Source organism: Sarcophilus harrisii, chromosome 6 (genome assembly GCF_902635505.1).
Source record: "Sarcophilus harrisii chromosome 6, mSarHar1.11, whole genome shotgun sequence".
NCBI classification, from domain to species: domain Eukaryota; kingdom Metazoa; phylum Chordata; class Mammalia; order Dasyuromorphia; family Dasyuridae; genus Sarcophilus; species Sarcophilus harrisii.
The window spans coordinates 7273519-7300354 of NC_045431.1; the positions used below are offsets into that span (position 1 = coordinate 7273519).

Here is a 26836-nt window from a genome sequence, read left to right on the forward strand (position 1 = left end):
AGAGTTTAATGTCTGTCAGGTTCTTCCTTTTCAGTTCTCATATTTGGGAATTCCGTGCACATGCTGATTGAGACCCCCCTCAGATACTTTGAAAAACTTCCCATTTCACCACCTTCTTCACCTCTCCTAACTGGGACCATCACTCAAGCTCAACACACATGAACCATCATTCTCTCCATTATATTATCACCCACAAGTTTTTTCTGTCCATATTAGACACCACTCTCTCTCTCTCTCGTACTCTTTGAGCTCTTTTCTTCCTACATGACACCTCATCTTTACTGCAGTACATGACATCCCATTTCATCTAAGTAGCTTGGAACTGGTTGTTTTACTCTCCTAGAATGTGTTCTTCCCTTATGCCCCAATTCAGACTCCTATTCTATGAAAGTAGTTCAAAATCCATTTTCTGCATGAAGTTTTCTATATAACTCCTAATGCCCTCCCTCCCATACTAACTTGTAAATGATGACTTAGTACTTCATATCTAGGCTATATATATTTGTACATGTACATGTATCTTCCTAGGAAGGTGAGCTCCTTGGAAGGAGGGATTGTTTCATTCTTTATACTTGCATCTCCAGCATCTAATATACAGTAGATGCTTAATAAATGCTTGTTATTTGAAAATAATACCAGTGTAATCCATACCAGGAGGCAAACAGAGTCGGTCTAACAGAGAGCTCAGTACACACATAATAGACAACTAAGAACTTTCTAATGAAATTGCATTGATGATCCCGTCCAAGGAAATTAATAAATTTGGCCAACAGACTTTTACCATGTTGTACAACAAAACTATCTGGTTTATTTTAAGGAGAGTCACTTGATGAAGGAACTGAGGGTCTTTCTAACTATAAACCCAATGATCCTAAGTGTAGACACAGCCTGTTGTTTTTGCTTGTGAGGCTCATACTAGATGAATGGGATGGCTGGCTGGCTGGATAGATAGATGGATGGATGATGGATGAGTAGATAAATAGGTGGATGGGTAGCTAGATGGATAGATGGTTAAATATATCATATATATATATACACAATTATATATGATGTTTATGCTATATTTTATATAAAATGTATATATACACCACTCTATAAAGGAGAGGGGGGCCCTTCTAGCTTTAAATTCTATTGTCCTACATGTAGGTCCAGTCTGATATCTTGAAGCTGTGCCTGCATATAAGCAACTAGAAAACAATAAATTTATTAAGATGAAACAAATACATTATTTAAAAAATAATAAATCAAGTGAATTAGGAGCTATGGAACCTTGTCTCTGAAGCTGTGATAGTATTCTATGCAACTACATTCATTGAGAAACTTCATCTGGGCTCAAACAAATTGCACTAGCCAAAAGAGTGAGTTTGTGTCTGAGCACAGCATGGAGGGAAAATCTAAGGAAAACTACAGCATTAGACCCTTTGGTATATTTCTGTTCCATAAATCAGTGAGTCAGCATGGACTCCTCCAAGATCTTCCATGTCACAGCTCTATCCAACACGCGTTTTTTTGTTTTTGTTTTTGCTTTAAATGAAAGACATCATTATTATGTGTCTGAGTAACTAATTCTAGCTATGTGCCATGAAACAAACACAGTTCTCATTAAGCCCATTATCATTAAACTTAGATCAAACAGGCCCAATGGATGGAAATGAGTTAGCGGAAGATTTTGGCTCCTGGAAGAAGGACGTTTACAGTAATTCCAAAACTTATTCTAGGAAAGCGTTCTCGCCAGAGGCAAAGCAGTGCACCACAAGTTAGCCAGCGCCTCAAGTATTGTCAGAGATGCCCTGGTCACTTCTCCAAGATATTTCCCCGAGCCAGGACACTGGACTTCCAGATAATTTCTAAGATCTCTTAGAGGGTTTTTGATTGTCCAAAGCCGAAAGGCGCCAAGGGTACAAGGGCCGCTGACATGGGGGGTTATTGCATATTTTATCTCATGGGTTTCTCACAGACTCTATGTGGCAAAGTCCCAGAGGCAGAATGATCCCATTTGGCAGAGGGAGGATTTGAATACAGGTTCTCGCTCACCCTGAGCCTGGTTATCACCCTCATTTCTCTGGGAAAAGACCGACATCCAAGCTCGTTTCGGCTCCCCCAGGGGAGGAGGCGCCCCTTCCCTCACTTGCCTCATTATCAGGGAAATCACCAGGAGCGAAGCGGCGAAGCCCCGCCGGCGACAGTCCCCGTTCTTCTTCTGTCGCTGGTGCATCTCCCCTCCGCAGTTGTTGCAGCAGCGGCACATGCAGAAGCACAGCCCCACGAGGGGCAGCAGCACCACAAACAGCAATCCCAGGACGGCCAGGATGAGAAAGCCGAGCTCATAGTGGACCACCTGGCAGTCACACGGGGGGAACAGAAGCCGTTAGCGAGGGCCTGACCCCACATCTCCTTCCACAGACCCCCCCCGGACCGCCCCACCTTTGGGTCTCTGTTCAAAACCAGCAGAGAACAGAGAAAGGAGTTATCCTGAGGAGGACAAAGGAGGATGGGACTTTTCTGAGTGGCTGCGCCCCTTTGCATTAGTAGAGACCACAATGCTCCACTCCAAGACCCACCGATCAACGCTCTGACTTTAGCAAATTAGGCCAGGGGGGTCTTGTTTTTGAGACTGCCCGAGAGGCTTACCTTAACCCAAGTGAAGGAAAATACTGCTTCCCACACTGCGCAGCAAACTTACAGTAAGCCAAAGGATGGTACAAATGGATTCAAAAAAGGGACTGCAGAATTTTAAAATGATCAGTCCCATAATGAGGAGGCGGGTTAGAACAGAACTCACTGAGAAAACGGATGAACTTTAAGTGTTCATTGAAAAATATTTTTTCACTTTATTTTTCTCCCTTTTTTCAGTATTGCTATTACGGAAATATATCTTGCATGATTTCACTCATATAATGAAGACAATATTGCTTGCCTTTTCAATAGAAGGGAGAGAATTTGGAACTAAAAATAATTTTTAGTTTAATTTAAAAAACAAGAAAAGATCTCGTCTTTAATACTAATAACATGGAATATAGTCATCCCCTCTTTCCCTTCCTCCATTGTACATTTCTCAGGTTTCTGCTGACAAAATATCCTGGAGAGCAGAGACCACAGACGCGACCCAACATGGCGGCTCATGTACTTATTATTACTTTCCTAAGAGCCAACATGATCTGGGCATATAATTAGTTGACCCAATAATATCTTCCCTGAGTGCCGACTCATCCTATCTTAAACCCAGAGGACAGGATAGCAAAAATATAGCATGAAAAAAGTGTGTAAATTCAGAAAATTTATCTCATTCTTGGAAACCATGCATAAAATTACTTATTTGCTGAAAGCACGCCATTTACATAATAAGAAAAACTAGGAAGTTTGTAGTTTACATTTGATGAACAACTCCATGTAACAATGTTTTTTGCAGTAGGGCAGGGAAAAACAAAGGAGATTTTTCTGCGAGTTTTTTGTGTTTTTCATTTGCAATTTGAAAGAAAATCCTAAATAATATTGAGTCAGAGAAAATGGGATACTTGAAGCTGCCTTCTCTCATGCTGAAAAGGTTAACAATCTCCAAACTTTATGGACTGCCCAAGAACCAATAATGACCCACCATTCATCTGGAGCCAACTTTAAACAATACGAGCTTTGTGGGAATACCCTTTAAATTTAGTGCAGCACAACTTTTGTAACAACTTCTAGACCTACCACACTGTCAGAAATCCTGCCCTATATACACTGAGTTCTTGCCTTAATAGTATATTTTTTTACTCATAGATATCCATGACTGTTTTTCTAGTTCTTTTAATAAGTTTTTTGAAAATCTTTCTATCCCAAGAGCCAGAAGACAAATTTTAAAATACATCAAACACAGGTATACACAATATTTTATGTGACTTTTTCTAACTAATTCTCTTACTAAAACTTTGGAGGCTATAGAAAAAACAGTCACTGTGTGTTTGTGAATGTGTGTGCACACATATAGACACACACACATACTTTTTATTCTATTCCGGTGACAGTTAAGACTAGTCACATTTCTTCAAACACTGAAAAAACATGAACTTTAGAGGGAATAGTTTATTTTTAATACTGTATGTATGACTAAAATTCACACGTAAAAATACATACACATGTAGAAAAACTCACAAAAGCTTAAAACAAAAAGAAAGCCATGGTTTAGACATTTGAGAGGATATCAAAGTAAATTAGAACCCATGTGTAATTCATTGAAATCATCACAACTAAGACTACAGCAGAACATCTTAGCAAAAATCACTTGGATGCTTTTCATCAAAAGTACAACATAATGGCTATAGAACAATAGTGATAGGGATCAATTACCTTTAGTGTCAAGACTATAAATTCTGGCTGTGGAAGTCAAAGCAGAAGGAGCGTGCAGCAAGAAACAAAACAAACAAAATACACAATTGAAAAATCATGGGAATAGTTAATGTCTAACGAAAACTAAGTTATCTTGGAGAGAAGGAATCAACAGCAGACACAAAAGTCAGGGAAACAGAAAAACACAACAGCTTGTTCTCTCAATTCTTCAACACTGGATGGAGTTTTACATTCTGAGGTCTCCCAAGCACATGGGCCTTCACCAAAGGCCTAACATGGAAAGTTTATACACAAAATTCAGAAACAGAAAATTGGCTACCAGGTAAGGAATTTTACTGACCCAGATAAGGAATTTTACTGGCCCAGGTAACTCATAAAACCATGTTAAAAATAGGGAATAGGGTGTGAAATATGCAGAAGAAAGAGAGATCACAGTAATGAATTTACAAAGTATGAGAACTTTTGGTATTTAGTTTTATTTTCTCTACATTTTTAAAAAATTTTTTCTTTTTTTTTTCTCTAATTTTTAAAAAATTTCTCTAAATGCTATCAGTAAATGATTTTCTGTCATACACTGTTTAAGTATGGTTACCACAGACTCCAAATTAATATATCTTAGTCTTTTTTTTCTCTTGTATTCCTAAACAGGGAGTCAGAAATGCAAATCATATATAAGATTAGGTTGAAAACCAATTATATAAAAATAAAGGTCTAATTTTTTTACATCCAAATTTATGGATACCTCTGTAACCTATCTACAGACTCCTTAGGGCTATATAGACTCCATCATCACCAACAAAGATTTATTAAACACTTACCATGTGCCAGGCACTGTGCTAAGGGTGGAGACACAAAGAAAGAAAAACACACTGTCTCTGCCCTCAAGGAACTAACTTTCTAATGAGGGAAGAAAACATGAAAAAGCTATGAACGTACAAGATAAATACGACATGAATGGGAGGTGGTCTCAAAGGGTGGGAATTAGCAGGAGGTGACAAGAAAAGGCCCTTTGGAGAAAGTAGGCTCTGTGTGGAAGCTTGAAGGAAGCCAGGAGGCAGGGGTGAAGAGGAAGAGCCTTGCAGGGAAGGGGACAGCTGCTGAAAAGGAAGAAAACAGTGGGTGCCATATACCTGGCAAAGAACAAACTAAAGCTCCCTTATCTCAGTCCTTCAGAAATACTCCAAGCAGTTCTGACCATTAGAGTGGGGGTATCCCCTTCCCCCCAGTTCAGATGGGGATCCCTCTAAGATGTTCTCTGAGAGTTGCTGCAGCCCCCAAAGCCATCACCCTGGAGGGGACCTGGTGACATGAACTGTAGGGGGCTTATCCTTTGGCAACAAATCCAATCAATCTATCACTAGCACTGAAATCCAGACTTCTCCAGGCTGGAGGGACTGTGAGAGTTTTCGCTCTGGTAGATCATCTCCATCTCAGACACAAGGCAGTAATGTCATTTATCCACTCAATTTTCTATTGCTGGGAAATAGTAGGATGTGATATGGTGAGGGGGCGGGGTGTTGAGATTCTGGAGGGGATGGTTTTAAGGGACATAAAAAGAGACATAAAAATTAGATATGCTAAAACTCATAATTCTGTTGTTCCCCCAACATGATAATAACAAAGAACCTCAAAACATGAGGTGCGGGAAAACACGGAATACCCTATGACTTCCTCAGGCTTCAGAAGATCTAACTCATCTAAACTCCTGCTCTGTTCTCATTTAATAATAATAATAATAATAAACATGGGAACATGGAATTATGGGAATGTCAAAAAGCCAACAAATCAAGTGATGAACCTGTCATGTCTCCTGCAATGGCAGCACAGGCCCCAAGGCCCCAGGCCATCTGCAGACAGGGGGATAGGGTCTGACAGGTCCAGTTTCCAGTATCAAATAGTCTATTCTGGCCACCTATACGCTTTCCAAAAAAGTCTAAAATTTCAAAAATAGCATTTGCGAACAATAGCTAAATCTTAGCAGAACAAGATGTTTTCCTCAATTGAGTCAAATAACCCCTTTTGAGATTTTTTATTTTTGTTCCTTTGTTTTGAAAGGTGAACTGGTTATGTCATATAAAGGAACAGCAGAAACCCAGAAGCAGCGATCTGATTTGGGGCTTCTTCTTCTTCTTCTTCAGGGTTTGTGGACACCATTCCTTGAACCTAGGACTTATAACTTTTAATTCTTTTGATTCATCCACAGCACTAAAAGCAGTGCTGGGGCAAGTACACAATAGGCACTCAATAATTGCCAGGGGGGGCAAGAAACTCCAAATGTCTTCCATTCTTCACTTAACACACACTTCTTAAGGTACTGATCAGTCTGAATGTACCAAAGAGAGTGTTCTTTATGGAACCTCTGAATCGGTTGTTCTCAGGCAAGGCAAGGTGGATGTCAAAGACTAGTATGGATCATCCTGACCTCAGAAAGAACAATGAGGTTGACTTACCTTATTCAGATATAGGTAATCAATCATTACAAACCCAATTATAATCTCCATGAATATTAAAGAATCATAACTATCAAAGTAAAACAAAGAAGCCTAATTAAAAGCATTGGTAAGAAATTAAAATAAGATGGGACCTGGTCTGAGAAGAAACATTAGGGGGAAAAAAGCAACAATGATTAAATAAACAAGGAAAACTTAAATATTAACATGGGTCCAGGAAAAAAAAATAAGGTGGACAGATGATCAGTGGAAATAGACTATAAAAGGGAAAGCTCTTATACTCATGATGAATGGGGAATTAATCACAAGGCAATTCAAGATTTCCAATGAAAATGATCAACAGACTGAAAAGAAAAACCAACAGATTCCCCTTGGATTCACTTATAATTTAGTCAGACAGGCTAAAGGACATTTATTTGAAGTTTTGCCAACAAAATCCAAAGATGATACATTTCATTACTATAATATATCCAGGACATGACTAGAAGATGATGATGCTGAATTTGAAAAAATTAAAATTAAAATCAGAAATTCTACACTCAAGTGAGTGCTGACCCCTCCATAAGAGCTGTTGCCATGTCTGATTCTTCCTGACCCCATTTGGGCTTTTCCTGGCAGAGATATTGGAGTGGTTTGCCATTTCCTGCTCCAGATCATTTTATAGATGGGGAAACTGAGGTAAATAGGTGAATTGCCCAGGATCACACAGCTAGTAAGGGTTTTGGACTCATCCCTTCTGGATTCCAGGCTCTATCCCAGCTACCACCCCGATGCTCGATACACTTATTCCATAGGTATGGATTGCTCTGGCAGAAAAGTTTGCTGGCTTCCTGGGAGATCTTTTGGACCCTGAGACAGGAACTTTTTTTATAGCTTCTGTGGCTGCAAAATGCACTGCTTCTTTTTAAATGGATCAAAGACAAATAAAATCCAATCCAATCACTAAGAGGAATGTTCAAGCTGGATGAATAACAGCATTGAAGGTAAATCCTCTCCCAGCCTCCATTCTTAAAGCTGCCTTCTCTGATAGGTAGGTTCTTGCCCAAATCTCCATTTGACAAAGTATCTGTACATGATCCTTCTCAACAGGGGCATCAAAATCCCAGCTACTTCTCCATCTAGCTCCCGCTCAGGTCACCCTCTCGATCTCAACTTCCCAGCTGCCTTCTATGTATTTGTTGTCTTACCCCACTGGAATGTAAGCTCCTTGAGGGTAAGAAATTAAAGTTTATTTTTTGCTTTATTTCCAATTTAGCACAAAGTATGGTACTTAGTGAATGCTCAACAAATGCTTTATTGGAACTGATCTAATCCAATCTGCTGGACGACTCTGAAATAAGTATCTAGCCTCCAAAGGTGACAATTATTGGTTGGTTTTGTCTATCTCCTAAAAAAACCAGTCCATTTTATAGTCATACTATTCTTGGAGGGAGACTTATTACTTAAGTGGTTCAGGGGATTCTCCATGAAGAAAACTTCTCCTAATAATTCAATAGTTTTAGTCATGTCCAGCTTTTCCTGACCCCTTTTGGGGGTTTCCTTGGTGGAGCTACTGGAGTGGTTTGTGAAGCTAACTTTAGGCTGCCCTACTAATACAGATCTGCAATCCTGCCACAATTGAGTTGCTATGATTGTGAAGGGTTAAATGACTGCTCAGGACCCCATTGCCAGCAAGTGTCGGAGGAGACTCAGACTTGTATATCTATATGCGACTCTGCCTATCTCGGCACTATAATATATATCTTATTGAGGGGCAATTTCCCAGATAGCCCTTTTGTGATCAAGGGTACGATCCCCTCGATGTGGGACTTTCTTAAAGCCTCTCATGGCTTCAAAGGATCCTTACACTTTCTTAAGTATGAATACGGAATGAATCATCCTCCTATGACCACAAACCCTCCTTAAGCCCTGAGTAGATTAGATTATTTGCTACTGGGAACAGTATAATAAAGGTAATGAGGTACAAGGTTAGGTGGCAAAAACTCAAGTGACCCCAGGTGGGATGGAGGCTGGAAATGGAGGGGAAGGAAGGGTTATTTACTAACTGGCTCTGCACTTATCGCAGAGACAAAAGGAAAAAAGGTGGAAGACGGTCCTCAAAGAGCCATAACCCGAGGAAGAAGGAAAACTTATTTAAAAGGAAACATAAGCCACAAGGCTCGTGCACTAATTAATGCGGCTTTAGATATAATAATTAATCTTGATTCCAGAAGATCGCTAATGACACATATGCACCTGCTAGTGCTAGAAGGCCTCAGGTTAAAAAAACAGAAAATGTGTTAGTTTATTTTCTTTAAGCTCTTTCTGGTATAAGAAGGGTGTGTGGAGGGGAGGGCTATTTGGAAGTAGCAGTGTTTTTTAAGTATCAATAATATATATGTGTGTGTGTGTGTGTGTGTGTGTGTGTATACTATGTATGTACAGGTATATAAGCATGTGGGCAGGTATGGATATATGTTAAATCAGGAACCCACATGGCGTAGTGGAAGGAGAGTGAGCCCCAAAGCCGGGAAGCCCTGGATTCACATCCTGCTCCGACACATCCGGGCTGTGGGCCTGAGCCAGCACTGAAGCTCTCAGCTTCTGAAACGCCACATCCGAGACAAGGGCACCGTCTGCTTTGGTAGAGGGAATGTTTTTCTCCTGGGAAACTTCCCTCTATCCCAGGAACCACAGCACGCAGCCCTGACCTATCCTTAAGTTTTGTCACAAGTTCCAGAAGCGATAGAGAATGGTCTTGTTATTCACTTTAGGAAGAGAAGTCTGGGGGGGGGGTGTGTGTGTCAAACCTGGGCCTCCTGATCCCAATCTGGCCCTCTTCGCACCAGACCCCAGTTGGGCAGGGCTCACAATGCCAACAGACAGTCTCCCTAGGAAAGGGCAGAAGGCTCCCAAAGCAGCCAGCGAACATGTTGCTGCCACCCGTCGACATTAGGGTCTTCAGCCATTCTATGGAGGGCAAATGATCTAATTCAATGCTTTTTCTCAGGCTCAGGTCTGTGGCCTCTAACATACTCGGCCATATTGTTGTTGCTGACCCACTTGGGGATGGGCTTGGAAGGACTCAGGCCCTGGGTCTCCTTGAAGGCCGGCAGAGCCCAGCTCTACCACCTGACTAACGACATCACATTCTTCTAGCTCAGGAGTTAACTGAGTTAGTTAAGTAACTGGTGTCTCTTCCTAAAATCCAGCATCTTGCCCCCAAGACCCATCAGGGCCATTTCCATAATTTAGAACTGTCTCCTGGGCCCGGGTTCTTAATTGAGAGGCTTAAATTTGCTTTTAAAATATCTCAATGACAGTATTTCAATATCTTATTTATTTTAGCATTTCAAACTATGATCGTGGTCCATCGGCTTCAGCAGCCCGCCAAGTGGTAAAAACTTCCGCTCTCCCATCTTAGGGTGGGGTCCCAGCATCTTCTCACAAGCCAGAACCAGTTGCTGGGAGGCTGCAACTGCTAGACCAATTAATTCTTTAAGGGAAAACACAGTGAAGTAGCTTTCTTTTCCCAGGGGCGAGGGGTTGGGTCAGAACAGATGCACATTTTTTAGATATGTAAACAAAACTAGGGGTCTAAAAATGGCGAACATACCTTGCTAAGTGGATGACCACTTTACTGCCAGGAAGGGGCTTAACTGGGGAGAAAGGGATTTATCTCTTCTGTAGTCTTTTTCCATAACGCAGGCGTCTTATAAACTTTTCCCAGGAGTTGCTGTGTGTGTGTGTGTGTGTGTGTGTCTGTTTTCCTGAGTTTCATTGTTCAGTAACTGGAGGTCCCTCATTTGGTAGCCCCCAGGAGTTGTCCCTTTAGAATTTCTGCCTTCTTGGGACACACCAGTCATTTAAATAAGTCAGTGGCTCCCTTTTTAAAAGCACCTTGCTGACTCACTAAGTACGAGTTCAGCTCCCGAGCAATTTCCTTTTTCAAGTGACATTATTCAGATATTATGTTGATATTGAATGTCACATAAAAAGAAGAAAGAACCCATAAATAGGACACGACGGCTGATTGGGGACCTTATCACCCAGGACACACAAACTTTGGGCACCCCTCACCTCTATCCCACATCCCAAGCCCAAAGGACACTAACAATCAATTTAAGATTAAAGGAACAGAAGTATCATTGTGAAGCTTCATCTTACCCAGAACGGGGCGTATACCTTGCCAAGTGATGTCGAATCAATACCTATGGAATTTCAATCTGAAATTAATCCACTCTGGACAAAGTTTTGCTTTTAGGTCCTGCTTTTAAAATTTTTTATTAGTTTGGGAAATGTAACATATTCCAGTAATGGAGCTTTGACTAGTACTCCGAAAGGCCATAAACTCAACTTTCCCACAAACAGGTTAAGTCAAAATGGGCACCAGACGTAAATCTAGTCTGAGTCGTTTATGGGATCGGCTCTGATTTCAAATGAGACAAAGCACATGCCGACTTAGAAAAACACAAATGACATGCAGAGACTGAAAAGACCATTACCTTCTGATAATCACTCTTTATGTATTCAAATTTTCGTTGTACGGTCTTTGTGATGAGGTCTAAAAAAAAAAAAAACAAAAAAACAGACACAAAGAACCATCAGAACAATGATAAATATCAGTGAAAAGGTCAGTAAAGACTTTATAATAACCAAGGGCTGCATTCTGAAATCGGGATCCCCAACATTTTTATTTCACTTTTATTTTTAAGGGTATATAGATAATGACAATGATAACAGCTAATAATTAATAGCACTTTATAGTTAATGGCTAATAATCATAAAAGAAACTACCCTTCCATGAGGCTCGTGAGGTCTGCAAATTGCTATACGTAATTCTCTTACCCAACAAGTCTGAGAGTCAGATTCTTATCAGCTGGACAATCTTTCTAGAATATGATCATCTCTTTGCAGTCAGTCAATCAATAGACATTTATTAAATATCTATTATGTGCCATACACTGTGCAAAGCACTGGAAAAATTTGGCTTTTCATGTAAGGTGAAAAAGATCTAGACTTGTATTTATTAGTCTTTCCATAAAATATTTCCCCACTTATAAAGGGCAAATGTGCTTTTTGGTTTGGTTTTCGGTTGTTTTTGGACACTGAGCATCGTCATCTCCCAGTGTGCAGGCGATAGCTAATACACCTTCCCTGGCAGCAATCCTATCAGAATTTTACCAAGCGACAGCCTTAACTGTCCAATCTTAGCCCCCAAATTTAAGCACAACAGACCCTACTCTTTTGCATCTTTGTTTCAAAGGCTCATTCATTCAAGTCCCCCCCTTTTTTTCTTTTTCTTTCTTTTTTTGTGCAAACCTTGAAAAGCTTTGATGTGGTATCTGGTGTGTCAAATACCCAAAAGGATAACATGAAGCAAGTCAGAGTTCAGACTCCCTTCTATATTTGGCACTGATGGGGAAATGAAGGAGTTGCCAGAAATGATTTTTCCAGATACCTAAAGATGACCTTATCATAAGTCCACCCCCAACCTTGGTTATGTTCTTTTAATGTTTAATAGTTTTTCTTCTAAAATACATAAATACATAATATGCATAAAATACTTAATATTGTGCCAGGCCCTGAAGGTTCATATAGTGGATGCTTAATAAATGTTATTGATTGGCTGAGCACTTGACTTAGAAACAGGACGTACTGACTCCAGCATATGGGGCTTCCACTTACCCATTGCAGCAGAAACAAATGCCTTGCATGCAAATGAAAAAAGCCCCAAGATCTTGCATCAAGTTTTAAGATTGTGTCATCTTGTGGTACTTTCTCCTTGACTTCTCTTTGTCATCTCTCTTTAATAAGTCATGAAGTCACTGAGGAATTACCCAACTGATCTTCTCTGTGGCCATCCTAACCCAATCCCCAACCCCTTAGTTTTGTCACCAAAGAAACAGTCTTCCAAGGGAAAGATTCTCAGGGGAATTACAGAATTTGTGTTGAAATTTTGGAAATATATTCTGAACATCCCTTATGCAAAGGCTGACTTGCATTCTTTCTAGTAGGACCCAGAATGCTTGGCAATAGCTCATCTGAGATCTTTAACCACGGACCGCGATCCAATTAGATCCAGAGTGCCCCCTCTTGATATACTTTAACAGTCTTACTTTGAGTTATCTTCAGTCAGAAGGAGGAAGTGGTTCAGTGTCGTAGGTATAAATATATCATATTTTAATGTGGTTTTCAATAGGGAGCTCAGGAGAATCCAAGTTTTTGACATTATCTGCTATCTAATCAAGGATCTACAAACCTTAGGGCCGTCAAGTCTTGGGGGAGGGATATAAAGCAATAGGGAAGGATTTAAGAATGCATAAGCAAACCATATACATATGTATAGTATACAAAATACATGCACACACATAATGAATGAATGCAAAAGTGTTAGCAAGAGCTTGCTCTGTGCTAAGCATGGGGCTAAATGCTAGCTACAAAGAGAAAATAGAACACAATCCCTGCCTTCAGAGAGCACCTTCTCCAGTTTGGGGAGCAGAACAGATAGAAAGGCACAGAGAGTCTTGGGTTACACAAGAAGGTTCAGAACGGTATCAGCGGACTAAGGACATGGAGGTGGACTTGGACATGGCAAGACTTGGAGGTTCAAAGGCTCAGAAGGACCTGAATCTATATTTGACCTCAGATGATTAAGTGGAGATAATAACTGTACATATTTCCTATGGTAATTATGAAGAGCAAAAGAAATAAATTCGCAAAGCACTTAGCCCAATCTTGGTATACAGTAGGTGTTTAATAAATACACTGAGTGCAGTCCTTTCTAGTAGTATACTAAATATGGTTCAGAGAACTTCTTTCCCACTCTCACCTTCTCCAGTGAATGCTGTAGGAAATGAAGACGATGAATTTATCCTAGATCTACACTCACTGACCATGAAGGAATTAAGAAGGATATCATTATTCATCATTATCAAATGCATTACATCACACACTATACATACAATATCTACATGTAATATAGTGTGATATATATGTTCTATAAAATAAAATAATATTACTTGTTACTTCATGGGTCAACCCCGTAGCCTCATCACAACTCCTGTCCTGGAAGAAGCTTGTAATGTCCTAAACCAGATTATCTCAGCGTCCTGAGAAGGGTTAAAAACCTAGAAACCTGCCCTTCAGGAGAAAAAAGCTGGCAGGGCCCTGAATCTGAGGACAAAGTAGGAAAACACAATCCTCTGAAAGAGATTCACACAAATCCACGTGAAATTGATGCTCAGCATGTGCAGAAATCCTCCCCAAAGCAGATGATTTCTAATTGTATTTGTTGTTGGGACTGCCTCGGGTCTCTCCTAAATCCCATCATGGGGCTGCCAATCTAAATGCAAATTACGGAAGGTAAGCTATAACTGGGGAAGTTTTGACAACACAAAATAAAAAACAAATGGCAGCGGGATGGCACACGCTTCAGAAAACCAGTCAACAAGACTTGGGAAGGGAAGCCTGGTAATCAGAATGTCATCAGTGCGGCTACAATAACAGTCCAGGGCAAAGACAGCCCCTTACCTGCCCTCCAGAGAGCGGAGAGCCACAGGGTTGCTTTTGAAATGCAAATGGAACGATGTGGGAAAGAATATTGCTTTCTCTTTAATGGGTAACTGTTAGATAAGGACATTAGGCTCTCTGGGCTGGAGGAAAACTGCCTTTCCAGGGCCACCCAATTCCCTTTTCTCTGATGATATTCACCAAGAATCTTTTTAATATAAATCTGGTCAGAGACAGTGACTCTCAGATGACTTTGAACATGGCAAACAAACCAAAAACACCTTGGGGGTCCACTGAGGAAAAGATATCATTCAGATCCCCAGAGACAGAAAGTGAGGAAGGGGCTCTGGAGCAATGTATGGAAAGGGAAGGGAACAGAGCAGAAACTACAGGGTTCAAGAGTAGAGTCTTCTCCCACCTATTTCAAGAGAGTACAGGGACAAGGCAATGACCCCTTTCATAGGCAATACATGTAGAGAGAACATTTGTATAAACTCTAGAATATGATCATCATTTCCCACAATGCTTAGGAAAAAGAAACTTCACTTTGGAAAAAGAAATGTTACTCTATGAACTACATTTGTGAAATCCATTTCCCAGAGGGTTGTATGGCAAGTCACAGTATAATGACCTATAGAACCTAACCTGAAACTCATAAGAAGTTCCAGAAGCCAAAAACCTTGGCAATGATTCAAATTTGTTCCCAAATTTTAAATAAAAAAAAGACTTTTTTTTTAATTTAAAATTTGGAAACAAAATTTTTTGGCTTTTGAAATAAAAGCAAATAGTACTGACAAGAATAATAGGACACCACACACACACACAATCTCCAGTTTCTTTTTAGGTTTTATATGGGGTATTCACATAGAGGTCTTCTCCTATACACAGTCTCATGTTCATTCTCATTTCTGTGTGCCTAGGACTTTTCTTCCTTCCACCTCCATGATAATAAATAAAAATAACAAATAGAAAATGGAACTACAGAGAGTAGAGGGAAAGCTAACATTCAATTTGGCAGAGAAATAAACCAAGAAATCTGATGATCCTAGTTGCATTTGGACATTCACATTTTGCTACCAAAATACAAAGAGTAAAAGGCTAGGTAGAAAAAGGGGGAGAGAGAGAGAGAGAGAGACAGAGACAGAGAGACAGAAAGATAGAAACACAATGAAACAGAGAAAGGAAGAAACAAAGAAATGACGCAAAGAAAATTTAGGGATGGGATTTTTCTCTTCCAAAGCTGTATCTTTAAACTTTATTCTCATTTTTTCTACAGTTTCCAAGGGCAACCCACTTTTCCTTTTTAATACACTACATGTTAACTACCACTCATGGATTCATTGATTTTTTTTTTTTTTTTTTTTTTTTTTTTATTAAGTGCTTTCCCTGTAGAGAGCACTTGGAGTAGATCTAAAGTTTGGACAAGGGCAACATCTGTCTTTCTGATTCTTATAGTCTCTTAGCTCACTCTTGGATCATTCTAGTGTATCATTCAACACTACAATGATGCAAGAATTTGGGAGAGTAAACTATGTAAATTACAATCTCCTACAAAGATCTCCCAAGTTTATAGGGAATTGACACAAATGGAGATTCTGCGATAGATGATAAGCAGTCATTTTAAATTGAAGAAATGTAAACTATTAAGTAGGCAGCACAATAGATAGAGCTCTGGGCTGAAGTCAGGAAGGGTCATCTTCTGGATTTCAAATCCAGCCTCAGAGACTTCCTAGCTGTGACTCTGGGTAAGTCACTTAACCCCACTTGCCTCAGTTTCCTCATCTGTAAAATGAGCTGGAGAAGGAAATGGCCAACCATTCTAGCATCTTTGCCAAGAAAACCCCAAATGGGCTCGCTAAGTGTTAGACCTTACAGAAAAGTGACTGAACAACAAATCTAAGGAGCCACGTGAAAGGTCTCCAAATCACTACTAAGAAATATGCAAAATATAACTCTGAAGGACTCAAGAGATGACAAAAGAGGAAACTACTGATTATTTGTGGATCTGAGGGAGAACAGGGATATTACTGCACAGTTGATAGAGTTGTGGATTTTTTTCAATTGCTTTGGAAAGCAATTTGGAACTACCTCTTACCTCTCTCTGGGCATATATCCCCAAGAGGCTTAGGACCGAGGGAAAAGACCCATATTACAAAAACATCTAGAGTGTAATCTTGTTTCAACCAAAAAAAAAAAAAATGAGGGGGAGGGGTAAAAGAAGAGATAAAGTGCCCCCCCCCATTACTTAGAAATGATTAGACAGATAGTGATGTGACTATAATGGAATATTATTAGGCTATAAAAAATGACAAACATGATGAATTCAGAGAAACCCAGTAAGATTTGCAGTGAACAAATATGGCTCCATAAGTCTAATGACAAAAAAGAAAAAAATAGAAAAAAGCCCGGTGACAATATGCTTTTGTCTTTTTTGTAGAAGTCGTTTGACTTGGTATAAATAAGAATAAAGATTGTCTCAGTACTTTTTATGTGAAGAAAAACCACTGGGGACTCTTTCGTCCAAGGAGCTTTCAGGTTGTGTGATTCTCTCAACATTTATCATATTACAAATTAAAATATTTAAGTGTAAATTATTATGTACACATTAAAATATTACCAAAAATATTGTGATTAATAGAGTTTTGGCTTTGTAGACTCCCTAAAATGGTCTCACAGACCTCTGGATATTCCCGCAACTATCAAAGGAAGAAAAAAAAGATTTTCTCATTATGCTCATTATGTGCCTATGCCTTCATATGGACACTTTTAAAGTCTTTAGTGAGTTCAACTTTTCTTCCTTGGGTTTCCAGAAAAGCAACTAGAGAAGTCGCACTATCATCAAGTTGCATACAGTGTCTCCCTGGGTGGCCGGCCCTCCATAGCTCTCTGGTCTCTTTCAATTGTTGGAGACCCAGGATACCGACTGATAAATGAATAATCCTAGAAAACAAGGATCTTCTCCCCCCACCATGCTGTGTGTGTCTCTGATTGTATGCGATGGAAACCAGGGAAATGTGGATAAAGCTGTGCCTTACACTCCAAAATTATTTGGACCTTGGAGACCTATCTAGGTGAACATATGTGCGGAGAGTTTTAGAGCACCGATAATCCTCGACCTTAATGCTCGACATATTTTCTAAGGAGAGTTAAAAAGATCTGCTTGGGGGGGATCATTTTCAGAGCTAATTATGTTAATGCTTTCAATCTCTTCCCAGACTTCCATGCACCGGCAATGGCCATCTGTCCTCACCCAAGGCTCTTGGGCAATGGTACCATGGACTTTTACATTCTACCTCGTAGGGGGGTTTTAACTCTGCATCAGAAACTCCACGAGGGCAGAGACTTTGCCGTCTTTTCTATAATCCCCCCAAGACCTAGCAGAGGGCTCAGAGTCACTGAATAAACGTCCGCTGAATCAACAGCAGCGAGTGATGCTGAACATTATCCATCCGTGCCTTACTCCAACCGCACCAGCCAAAGTTCCAACCTTCCCTCTCCTAGCACGGAGTGAGAAGACTCTGGTTCAAATCCCGCCTCTGAGGATGACTCTCTATAAGACCTTAGAAAAGTTACTTAACTTGTTTCCTAAACTAAAATGTAGGGATTATACCAGGTGGCCTCCAAGAGTCATTTGATTCTTCTACTTTGTGTGACAAGTTGAGTTACTTTCAAAGTAGAACAGTAACCACCAGACTAGGTTACTGTTAAAATTTCTAAACCAGATTGTCCCCAAAATATAAGCCCAAAGTTGAAACAAAAAGAACTAATGAAAAGTATTGACTGTCCTATCTACAGTTGACTCTCAAATCCTTATTCATTCATTAATTTAATAGGTATTTATTAAGTGCTTACTGCATACTGGAGCACAAAGACAAAGTCCATACAGATTTACCCAAGTAAAGTTGCTCCCTTTGACAAATTGTAAGTTTACAAATTCTTTCTCTTGAGGATGAAGCTATATGAAAAGATATAAATAAACACAAAATATATCCAAAGAATCTCCAGGAGGGGTAGATGCTGAAGAATAGGAAGGGAGTGAAGGGAGAGGAGAAAGAGAGGGGACAGATCAAGATATGGGACGTGAGCTGAACCTCAAAGAAAGGGAGGGAGCAAGTCGGGAGCAAATGAGTAGCAAGAAGAAAGAGAATGGATGTAAAGGATCCTGGGGAAATAGAATCGAGATTTGGCAGATGAGTGGATAGTGGGAGGGCTGGCTAACAACTCCTGAGCTGCATCTCCAGGTCCTCGGAAGGGTGGTATTAGCCTGTCATCAGTAGAGACAAGTTAGGGGAAAGAAGAACAATTTGAGCTAGAAAAGTCCCTTTATTTCAGCTGAATTAGCTCTTCGACTGCAACTAAGTGCTGATCATCTTGAACTGAAAATTCTGAGAATATGTCAAAATCGACATTTCCAAACTACAAATTATCAAGAACTGGCCCTCTCTCAAAAACCCTTCCTTCCAACTTCCCTATTTTGACAGGTCACTGCATTAGCTGCCAAGTCCGGTTCATTTGACCTTTTACAATCAGTCCCCTTCCATCTACTTACCAAGTGACTCTCCCAGTTTGAGTCTTTATCACTTCTTGCCTAAATATTCTAATGGCCTGCACAGTGGTGCAGTGGGAAGAGCACTAGCTTAGAAATCCAAATTTAAATATGGCCTCAGGCACTAGCTGTGTGATTCTGGGCAAATCACTTAGCTGCAGTTTGCCTCAGTTTGTTCAGCTGAAAAATGGGAGATAATAACAGAACAACACCTACCTTGCAAGATTGTGGTGAGAATGAAATGAAATAACATTAATAAAAGTGATTCACACAGGCCTAGCACATACTAGGTATTGTAGAGATGATTATTTCCTTCTCTTTTAATTTATCCCTTTCCCAATGTGCTCTTCCCATAACTGCCATGATAATATTCTTAAGGCTTATTCTAAAGGTCTGCCCATCATCCCATTGCTTAGAAAGCTTTCTATGGCTCCCTATTACTTCTGGGATAAAATATAAGTCCAAGACTCTTAAATCTGGCCCCAATCGGCCTTTCCAACTTTATTTATCTTACTCCCTTTCACGCACTTCACTGCATGACAACATTCTCCATCTCCATATCTGAAACACGCTCCCTTATTCATCTCCACTTTTCAGAATACTCACCGCTCAGTTCAGAGGTCACCTCCTCTACAAAACCCCTGATCCCCCCAGCTGCTCTTTCCTCAAATTACCTTTTATTGACTTCTGAAGGTACAAGTTGCCAAACAGGGAGTTATAGCAGCCAAGAGCAATGTTGATTTTGAATGAAAAATCCATTTGAATAAAAGGAACCAGGAAACAATATATAACAACAATACTACGGTTGAGGAAAAACAACAACAAAACAATCAAAACTGAATACTATGAAATTATAGTGATCAAGCTTGGCCCCAAAGAAGAAATAAGAGAACATGCTTTTCTCCCTCTATTTATTTTGCAATTAACAAGCATTCATTTATTCTCTCTCCTTCCCACCCCTATATAGAGAGGGACAGTTGGGGAATTTATTTTGCTTGTTGTACTGGTCTGTTTTTCTTTTTCCTTCTTCCCTTCTTTCCAAAGATTGGAGACCGCGTAGATGGAACAAACTTGATTGATCCATTGTTTGCTTTTGCAGAACTGGTTTTTCTACCTCTTTCTTTTTTTTCCCCCCCTTTATCATAAGAGGAAATACCAGGAATGGTAAGGGGAGGAACATACTGGAAAATGAAAGCCATGTAAAATAAGACATTAACAATAATAAAAATCTTTAAATTAATTTAAACAGTGGATGTAAAAACAGTATCTCAAGTATGGCAAGAGACCAAATGACCACACAACCTGAGAATATTCATAGGTCAAAGTACAACAAAAAGATGGAAAATGGAACAAAGCCATTTGTTTCCATAATGATGTGTTTTTTCACTTAACAGTGAAATTTCCAGATTTGAACCTTGATGAAACAGTCCCAAGTCTACTCCATGATGCAAGTTTTCGCCAATGATTTCCCAAAGCATTATCTGGAGCTGTCTTATAGCTGAAGGGAAGGTGCAGAAAGTACACGATCTCCACTATTTTTAAAGTTGGTTCATAAACACATGGCAAAAAGTACAATCGTAGAGATAAGTATGTTTAATAACCTTGTGATTAGAAACAAAAAGTGAGCCATAAAATGGTGAGATACATATGTTTGCGAAAGGTTTTTGCTGCATTTACGGAACACATCCTGGGCAAAGTCCAAACGGATGAAGGAGCTCCCAAAGACAATACGTGCCTGTTTGCAGAGAACTGGGCTGATTATATCAAGGGCCAACATTTCCATGGTGTCTTTAACATGATCCTTGATTGCCCAAAAAATCATCAGTATAACAATGCACACAGAAAGAATTAATGGAGAGAAAGGATCTATTTAGTTCAGACTAAAACAAAAAATTGGACAGCCAGTTTATTACATCGAAACAAAGTCCCCATGTCTAGAATAATCTGGTAAAGCAGATGGAAAATGAGTTGGGCACCGAAGGAAGGAACAGGAAGAGAAAGATTCGGATTGTATTTGGGAAATTGTATAGTGAGCTTGAGGATCTCAAAGTTTTCCCTCATGCAAAAAAAAAAACTTCACCTTCTAAAACAAATATCCCCCCCCCCCCAATGCTATATGGTAATGACCTCAGAATTTGATAACCTCTAAGGAATAAAAAGAAATTCAGTAAGAAAGAGATGCATAATACCCTTTGATCCAGCAGTATTTCTATGGGGCTTGTATCCCATAAGAGATCATAAAGAAGAGAAAAGGACCCATATGTGCAAAAATGTTTGCGGCATTTTTTGTAGTGGCAAGGAACTGGGGAACTGAGTGGCCGCCCATCAGTTGCAGGATGACTGAATAAGTTATGGCATATGAATGTGATGGAATATTATTGTTATATAAGAAACAATCAACAGGATGATTTCAGAAAGGCCTGGAGAGACGCACATAAACTGATGCTGAGTGAAATGAACAGAACCAGGAGATCACTGTACATGGCAACAACAAGATTACACAATGATCAATTCTGAAGGATCTGGCTCTTTTCAACAGTAAGACTATACAGGCCAGTTCCAATGATCTTGTGATGAAAAGAGCCGTTACATCCAGAGAGCACTGTGGGAACTGACTTAGTATTTTCACTCTTTTTGTTGTTGTTTGCTTGCATTTTGGGTTTTTTTTCCTCATTTTTTTTCTTTTTGATCTGATTTTTCTTGTACAGCACGATAATTGTGAAATCCATATAGAATTGCACATGTTTAATATATATTGGATCATTTGACATCTAGGGGAGGGGGTGGGGAGAAAGGGAAGAAATGGAACACCCTTATGGAAGGGGGAGTGTTGAAAATTATTCAGGCATATGTTTTAAAAATAAAAAACTTTAATAAAAAATAAATTAAAAAAAAAAAGAGATGCATAGTACATGGAAGATATCAGTATATTTCCAATGATGGCTCACTGTTACTCACTAATATAAGAAGGCCTGGAAGAAGGTCTTCAGGTTACTGGGAATGGTCTAGGGTGGAACGTGAACAAGAATTGCACAACATGAGAAGATATGGAGAGGTCTGCAGAAATGGAATGAAGGAAGGAAGAAGGAGGGGAAGAATACACACAGAGATAAGTTTACAGATCCACAGACAGGTTGCGTCCTTCCTGCCCCCAAAGAATGCAAGTTCTTCGAGAGCAGAGAACGTTGGCATTTGTCTGTGTATCCCCAGAGCTTCGCTCAGACTGGGCATTTAATAAATATTTATTGACTTGAATTTTCAAATAAAAACTTTTGAGAAAATAGGTAAGAAAAAAAATACTTTCCAAAAAGAAAAGTATTCCACATGAAAAACAGCCAAGAAAAAGAGTTGAAATATGAGTTTTGAAAAATGACTTTAACATATGAGTAATGTTTATTTATTTCCTTTTCTTTCATTATGTGCAAAAGCTAAATAGAAGTTAACTTAAACATGTACACCCCCCTGACCCCCCCTCCCCAGCATTTAGGGTTAAGGTTAGTCCACCTCATTAGACTTGAGCTCAAGAATCATTCTCTAATTGTCCTTGCTGTCATACTCAAACTGAAAGTTCGCAGCAAAATGATGCAAGGGACTGGTTTTTATTGTGCAAAATGCTGCTGAAAGTCTTAATACTTTATCTACATGTGGCTGCAAAATGGAGATGTATTTTCTTGAAGCCAGAATTGCAAAAACTGCCAAAAGGGTTCCATCAAATGATAACTTTGGAGTTATTATAGTTCTTTTCATAGGATTTACAGAAATCCAAACCAGGTTGTGAGATTTTTAGCTAATGTCACACATCAAGGAGCATTCAAGTATACATGTTCGCTCTCCCAATTCTGATCATAACCACCTAATAATTTATTATCTAATCTTCAAGGAATTCATCACCTGAATTTTTTAAACGAATTACCTAATGGTAGCCAACCTTCCGGTAACGAGCTCCTACATATTTATATTACAATTGCGGTTATTTTGAACTTCAAGCTTTTCCCCCCACCCCTGTTTTTAGTCCCCTTCCAGGCATGGAAATGCCATTGCCAAATGCCATTCATTCTGCTCTCACACAAACTCAGACTCTACCTCTAGTGCCTTGGGTTTTGATAAATACACGAGCCTTCACCTTCCTTGGCCCAGCACCCGGCCTTTTCTGGGCCATTTTCTTACTCTGTTGCTTGCTTTGTTTTCCTATCATTTCTCTTATCCATTAGAAGAACACAAGCTTCTTGAAAATAAGAATTGCCCTGTTTGCTTGTGTTTGCTTGCTTAGCACAGTGCCAGCTACATTAAGAAATTTAATAAATACTTTTTTCAGTCATTCATTCAAAAACCAAAGTCCTTCAAGGGTCTCTGTAACCTGGTTCTAAATCCAAGTTTCCGGCCAACTTCTGCAGGGCTCTACTTTGTTTCCTCCACTTTCTGGCCAAATCAGATTGCTAAACGAAGCCATCCTGCCTCTGTGTATTTAAGCAAGCCATCCTTCACCCCTAAAGCCCATTACTTCTTCTCTCAACCTGGTGCCACATTTTCCGGGAAGCCTGACCCAAATCCATAGCTGGAAGTAATCTCTCCTCAGAGCCTCTCTAAATGTGCACCTCTCTTTGGCTCCCATCCCACTCCTGCCTTACAACACTTATTGAGGCACATGCCATTAAAAATACCATGCTGGACTCAGAGTTAAAAAGGACCTGAATTCAAATCTGATGTGAGACACCTACAAGCTTTGTGACCATGGGAAAATCGCCTAACTTGTCTGTCTCCGTTTCCTCACCTGTAAAATGAAACTATTACTAGGACCTGCTTCCCATGATTATTCTAAGACTGAAATAGGATGTTTGTAAAGCACTTTATGTAAGTAAAATGCTATATAAATGCTATCAGTATTATGCTCATTCCTGCCTAATTATTTTTATCATCACTATTATATACCTTGGACATGCTAGTTGCAGAACAGATAATTATTGAATTCAACTGGAATTTTACAAGGTTTTACTTCAAAAATGGGTTCCCTATTCTTGATTACAGGCCCATTCTAATTGAAAAATTGCTGCTGGGCTTGTGGAAGGAAAGGTAGGCAGCTTATCTCCGCTTCCTAAAATATTTTTTGAAAGTTGAGAAAGGAACGAATGTAAGTAAAATTTCAACAAGACTAAGGAAAGTTGGGAGACAAAGCAGCACACTTGGAATCACTTCATTAGGAACTTAATAGCTTCAGAGGCACGAACAGCTCGTATTTAGCAAGTAGATGATAACTGAAACGTGAAGAGGTGACCCATGTATGAAAGGGTGGCGATTCTCAGGCTGCCATAAAAATCATTTTAAGCATGTCTGTAACCCAGCCAAGCTGTGAGTAAAATGAAATTCTCTCTTTCATTCCTTCTTTTCTCTTGGACTGGTAGCATAACACGGAAAGAACTGCTCACTACTTATAAATAAGAAAAAAACTGAACTGGATCTCACAAATACATGTACATTGTAAAACTATAAAAATGCCTTTCCAAAGTAGAGGTCGTGGGAATTGACAGGCGAGTGACAGGGTGAGCTGTTCAATCACAAGAGATCATCTTGTTCAATCCCCTCATTTTACAGAAAAGGACATTGAAATGCCCGCCAGACTTCCCGATAGATTTTGTTGGGTCAGAGTTCAGCAGATCTTAGCTAGAATCAATTCCTGGAATGAATTAAACATCCTAGGATCAGAAAGCTAGGTCTGGAAGAGTTGTCAGGCCTTCCTGTCTCCAGATCCAGCCCTATATTCACTGCACCACCTTTAAATAACTGAAGGAAATGCTTGATGTTGGTTAGAGATAAGGAAAAAAGAAAGATGGCATTTTTTTCCCTCCAAGTTCCAGACCTCCTTAGGGTCCATGAATTCCAAGTTGAAAAGCTTGATTTAAAGTATATTTTGTGATAGAGTAAGAGAGGCTGAGGAGCTTCTTGAGAAGGGAAGAGACATGGACTTTGTGAGCAATGAATTAAAAAATAAAGACAAAAGAACATGACATCTGATTAGTATCTTAATACAAAAGTGCAAGTTGGAAGTGATAAGAGTGAGTTAGACTGGTGGCCATGAGTGGAGAAAAGATGGTTGAAGCTCATGACACAGAGGGACAAGAAGAATTTGACAATTCTTGATGGCTTTTTTTCTAGACATTTAATTATGAAAGGGAGGAGACCTTGGATGACAGCTTGAGGGGATTTATTGTTCAGTCATTTTTCAGTGGTGACTGATTCTTTGTGACGCCATTTGGGATTTTCTTGGCAGAGATACTGGAGTGCTTTGTTTCTTCTAACTCATTTTATAGGGGATGAAACCAAATCCAATGGACTTGTCCAGAATCATATAGAGGGGGAAGTGTCTGAGGGCAGATTTGAACCTGTGAAGATGAGAGCTCCTGACTCCAGGGGGAGCATTTTATCCACTGCATCACCTTGCTGCCCAGTTCAGGAGACATTAAAAACATCCGTTAAGCATGTTAAAGAAAAGATTGGGTCATAATTGCAGGGGGCAGAGAAGGAGCCAGAAGTCAGGGAGGCAAGATAATGGCCAACTCGCAGACAGGATCAAGATTGCAAGCACAGAGACTGGGCTTGGTGCTTCATCAGAGACTAGAATAAAGGAGGAGAGGACGGAATAATGGTGAGAACACTTACCATGTACTATGTCAGGAAGCTTTGAGATGTGGAATGGGGAGAAGAGAAAGCTGAGAAGTAATGACTCTCTTATTTTCCAGGAAAGGAGGAAGTCATTACCTCTCTTAAAAAGGAGATAACTGAGAGGGCTGAGGAAAAGAAGAAATTCTCAATAACTATTTGGGAAACGCGAGTCATCAGGGAAAAGGAAAGGATTGTTTGGTGACCAATCAGAAAGTCAACCCGCTGGCATTTATTAAGCACTTATGTGCCAGGAATTCTGGTGAGTCTAGGGAATACCAAGAAAGGGGGGAATAGTCCTTATCCCCAAGGAGATCACATTCTGATGGGACGGATGACATGGCCATAAGTAGGTCCATACCAGAGGCAGATAGAGTATGTGGAAAGGAATGATAAAGAGAGGGCCTGGGAAGAATCTTCCTGCAGGAGAGGAAATTTGAGTTAAGCCTCGAAGTAAGCAAGGTAAACTAAGAGGCAGAGTTAAGGGGGGGACAGAGCATTCCAGGGATGGAGGACAGCCAGTGGTTCATGTCTGTGGCATTCCAAGAAAGCCAGAGGTTAGAGAATAAAGAGGAGGGCATGAGGTGTAAAGAGGCTTGAAAATTAGCAAGGAGCCAGGTGGTGCAAATATCACTCAAAGAAAGGACTTTATGTTTGCTCTTGGGAGGAATAAGGAGCCACCGGAGTTCCATGAAGGGGGCTGGAGGAAGGTGTGTGAGACAAAATCAGATGGATATCTTGGAGAATTCTCCTTGGCCACAGACTGGAGGATGAATTGGACTTGGGGCAGATAGTAATGCTATTGTAATGGACTAGACATTAGGTGGGGAAGATCAAATGAGGATTGAAGGTAGAGGACTAGAGGGAGGGAGAAGAATGACAGCTGTGAAGGCAGAAATGACAAGATGGAACAATGGACTGCACAAGTGGGATGAGGAGAGTCAAGGATGGGTAAATGGATGGTGAAGCAGTAACAGGGAAGTTGGAGGGGGTCCAGCCAAAAAGAAAAAGAGTTCTGTTTTCAACAAGCTGACTTTGAGATGTCTACATCCCATTCAACTGGACAAGTCCAAGAGGTAAACTGAAGACATGTGAATATAGTCCCAAAACAAGACCGGGGATGGATACATAGATGTGGTAATCATTTGCATTGGAAGATAATGTGGGAGTTGGTGAAGTCAAGGTAGTTTCAAGCTAAAGTTGGAGCCTTGAAGGGCTCATGCTTAGTGTCCATAATGTGGACAAAAGCCCAGCAAAGGGCACTGAAAAAAAGCAGTTGGGCAGCTAGAAAGAGAGCCAGGAGAAAGCAGCATCACGAAACCCTAGAAGGACAGAAGACCCAGGAAAAGCAGATTAAAAACAGCGTCCA

At 40.0% G+C, this 26836-nt stretch overlaps 1 protein-coding gene across 10 annotated transcripts in view; it reads right to left on the minus strand.

The window, feature by feature from the left end:
* Positions 1-26836, minus strand: part of PROM1 (prominin 1) — a 132180-nt gene that overhangs the window by 62030 nt on the left and 43314 nt on the right. For all 10 annotated transcript variants that reach the window (XM_031943431.1, XM_031943430.1, XM_031943432.1 and 7 more), the window contains exons 3-4: positions 11261-11319; positions 2133-2338 (exon numbers count right to left, since the gene is read on the minus strand). In XM_031943431.1, the coding sequence (XP_031799291.1) occupies positions 2133-2338; positions 11261-11319 (265 nt within the window). The remainder of the gene's footprint in view (positions 1-2132; positions 2339-11260; positions 11320-26836) is intronic.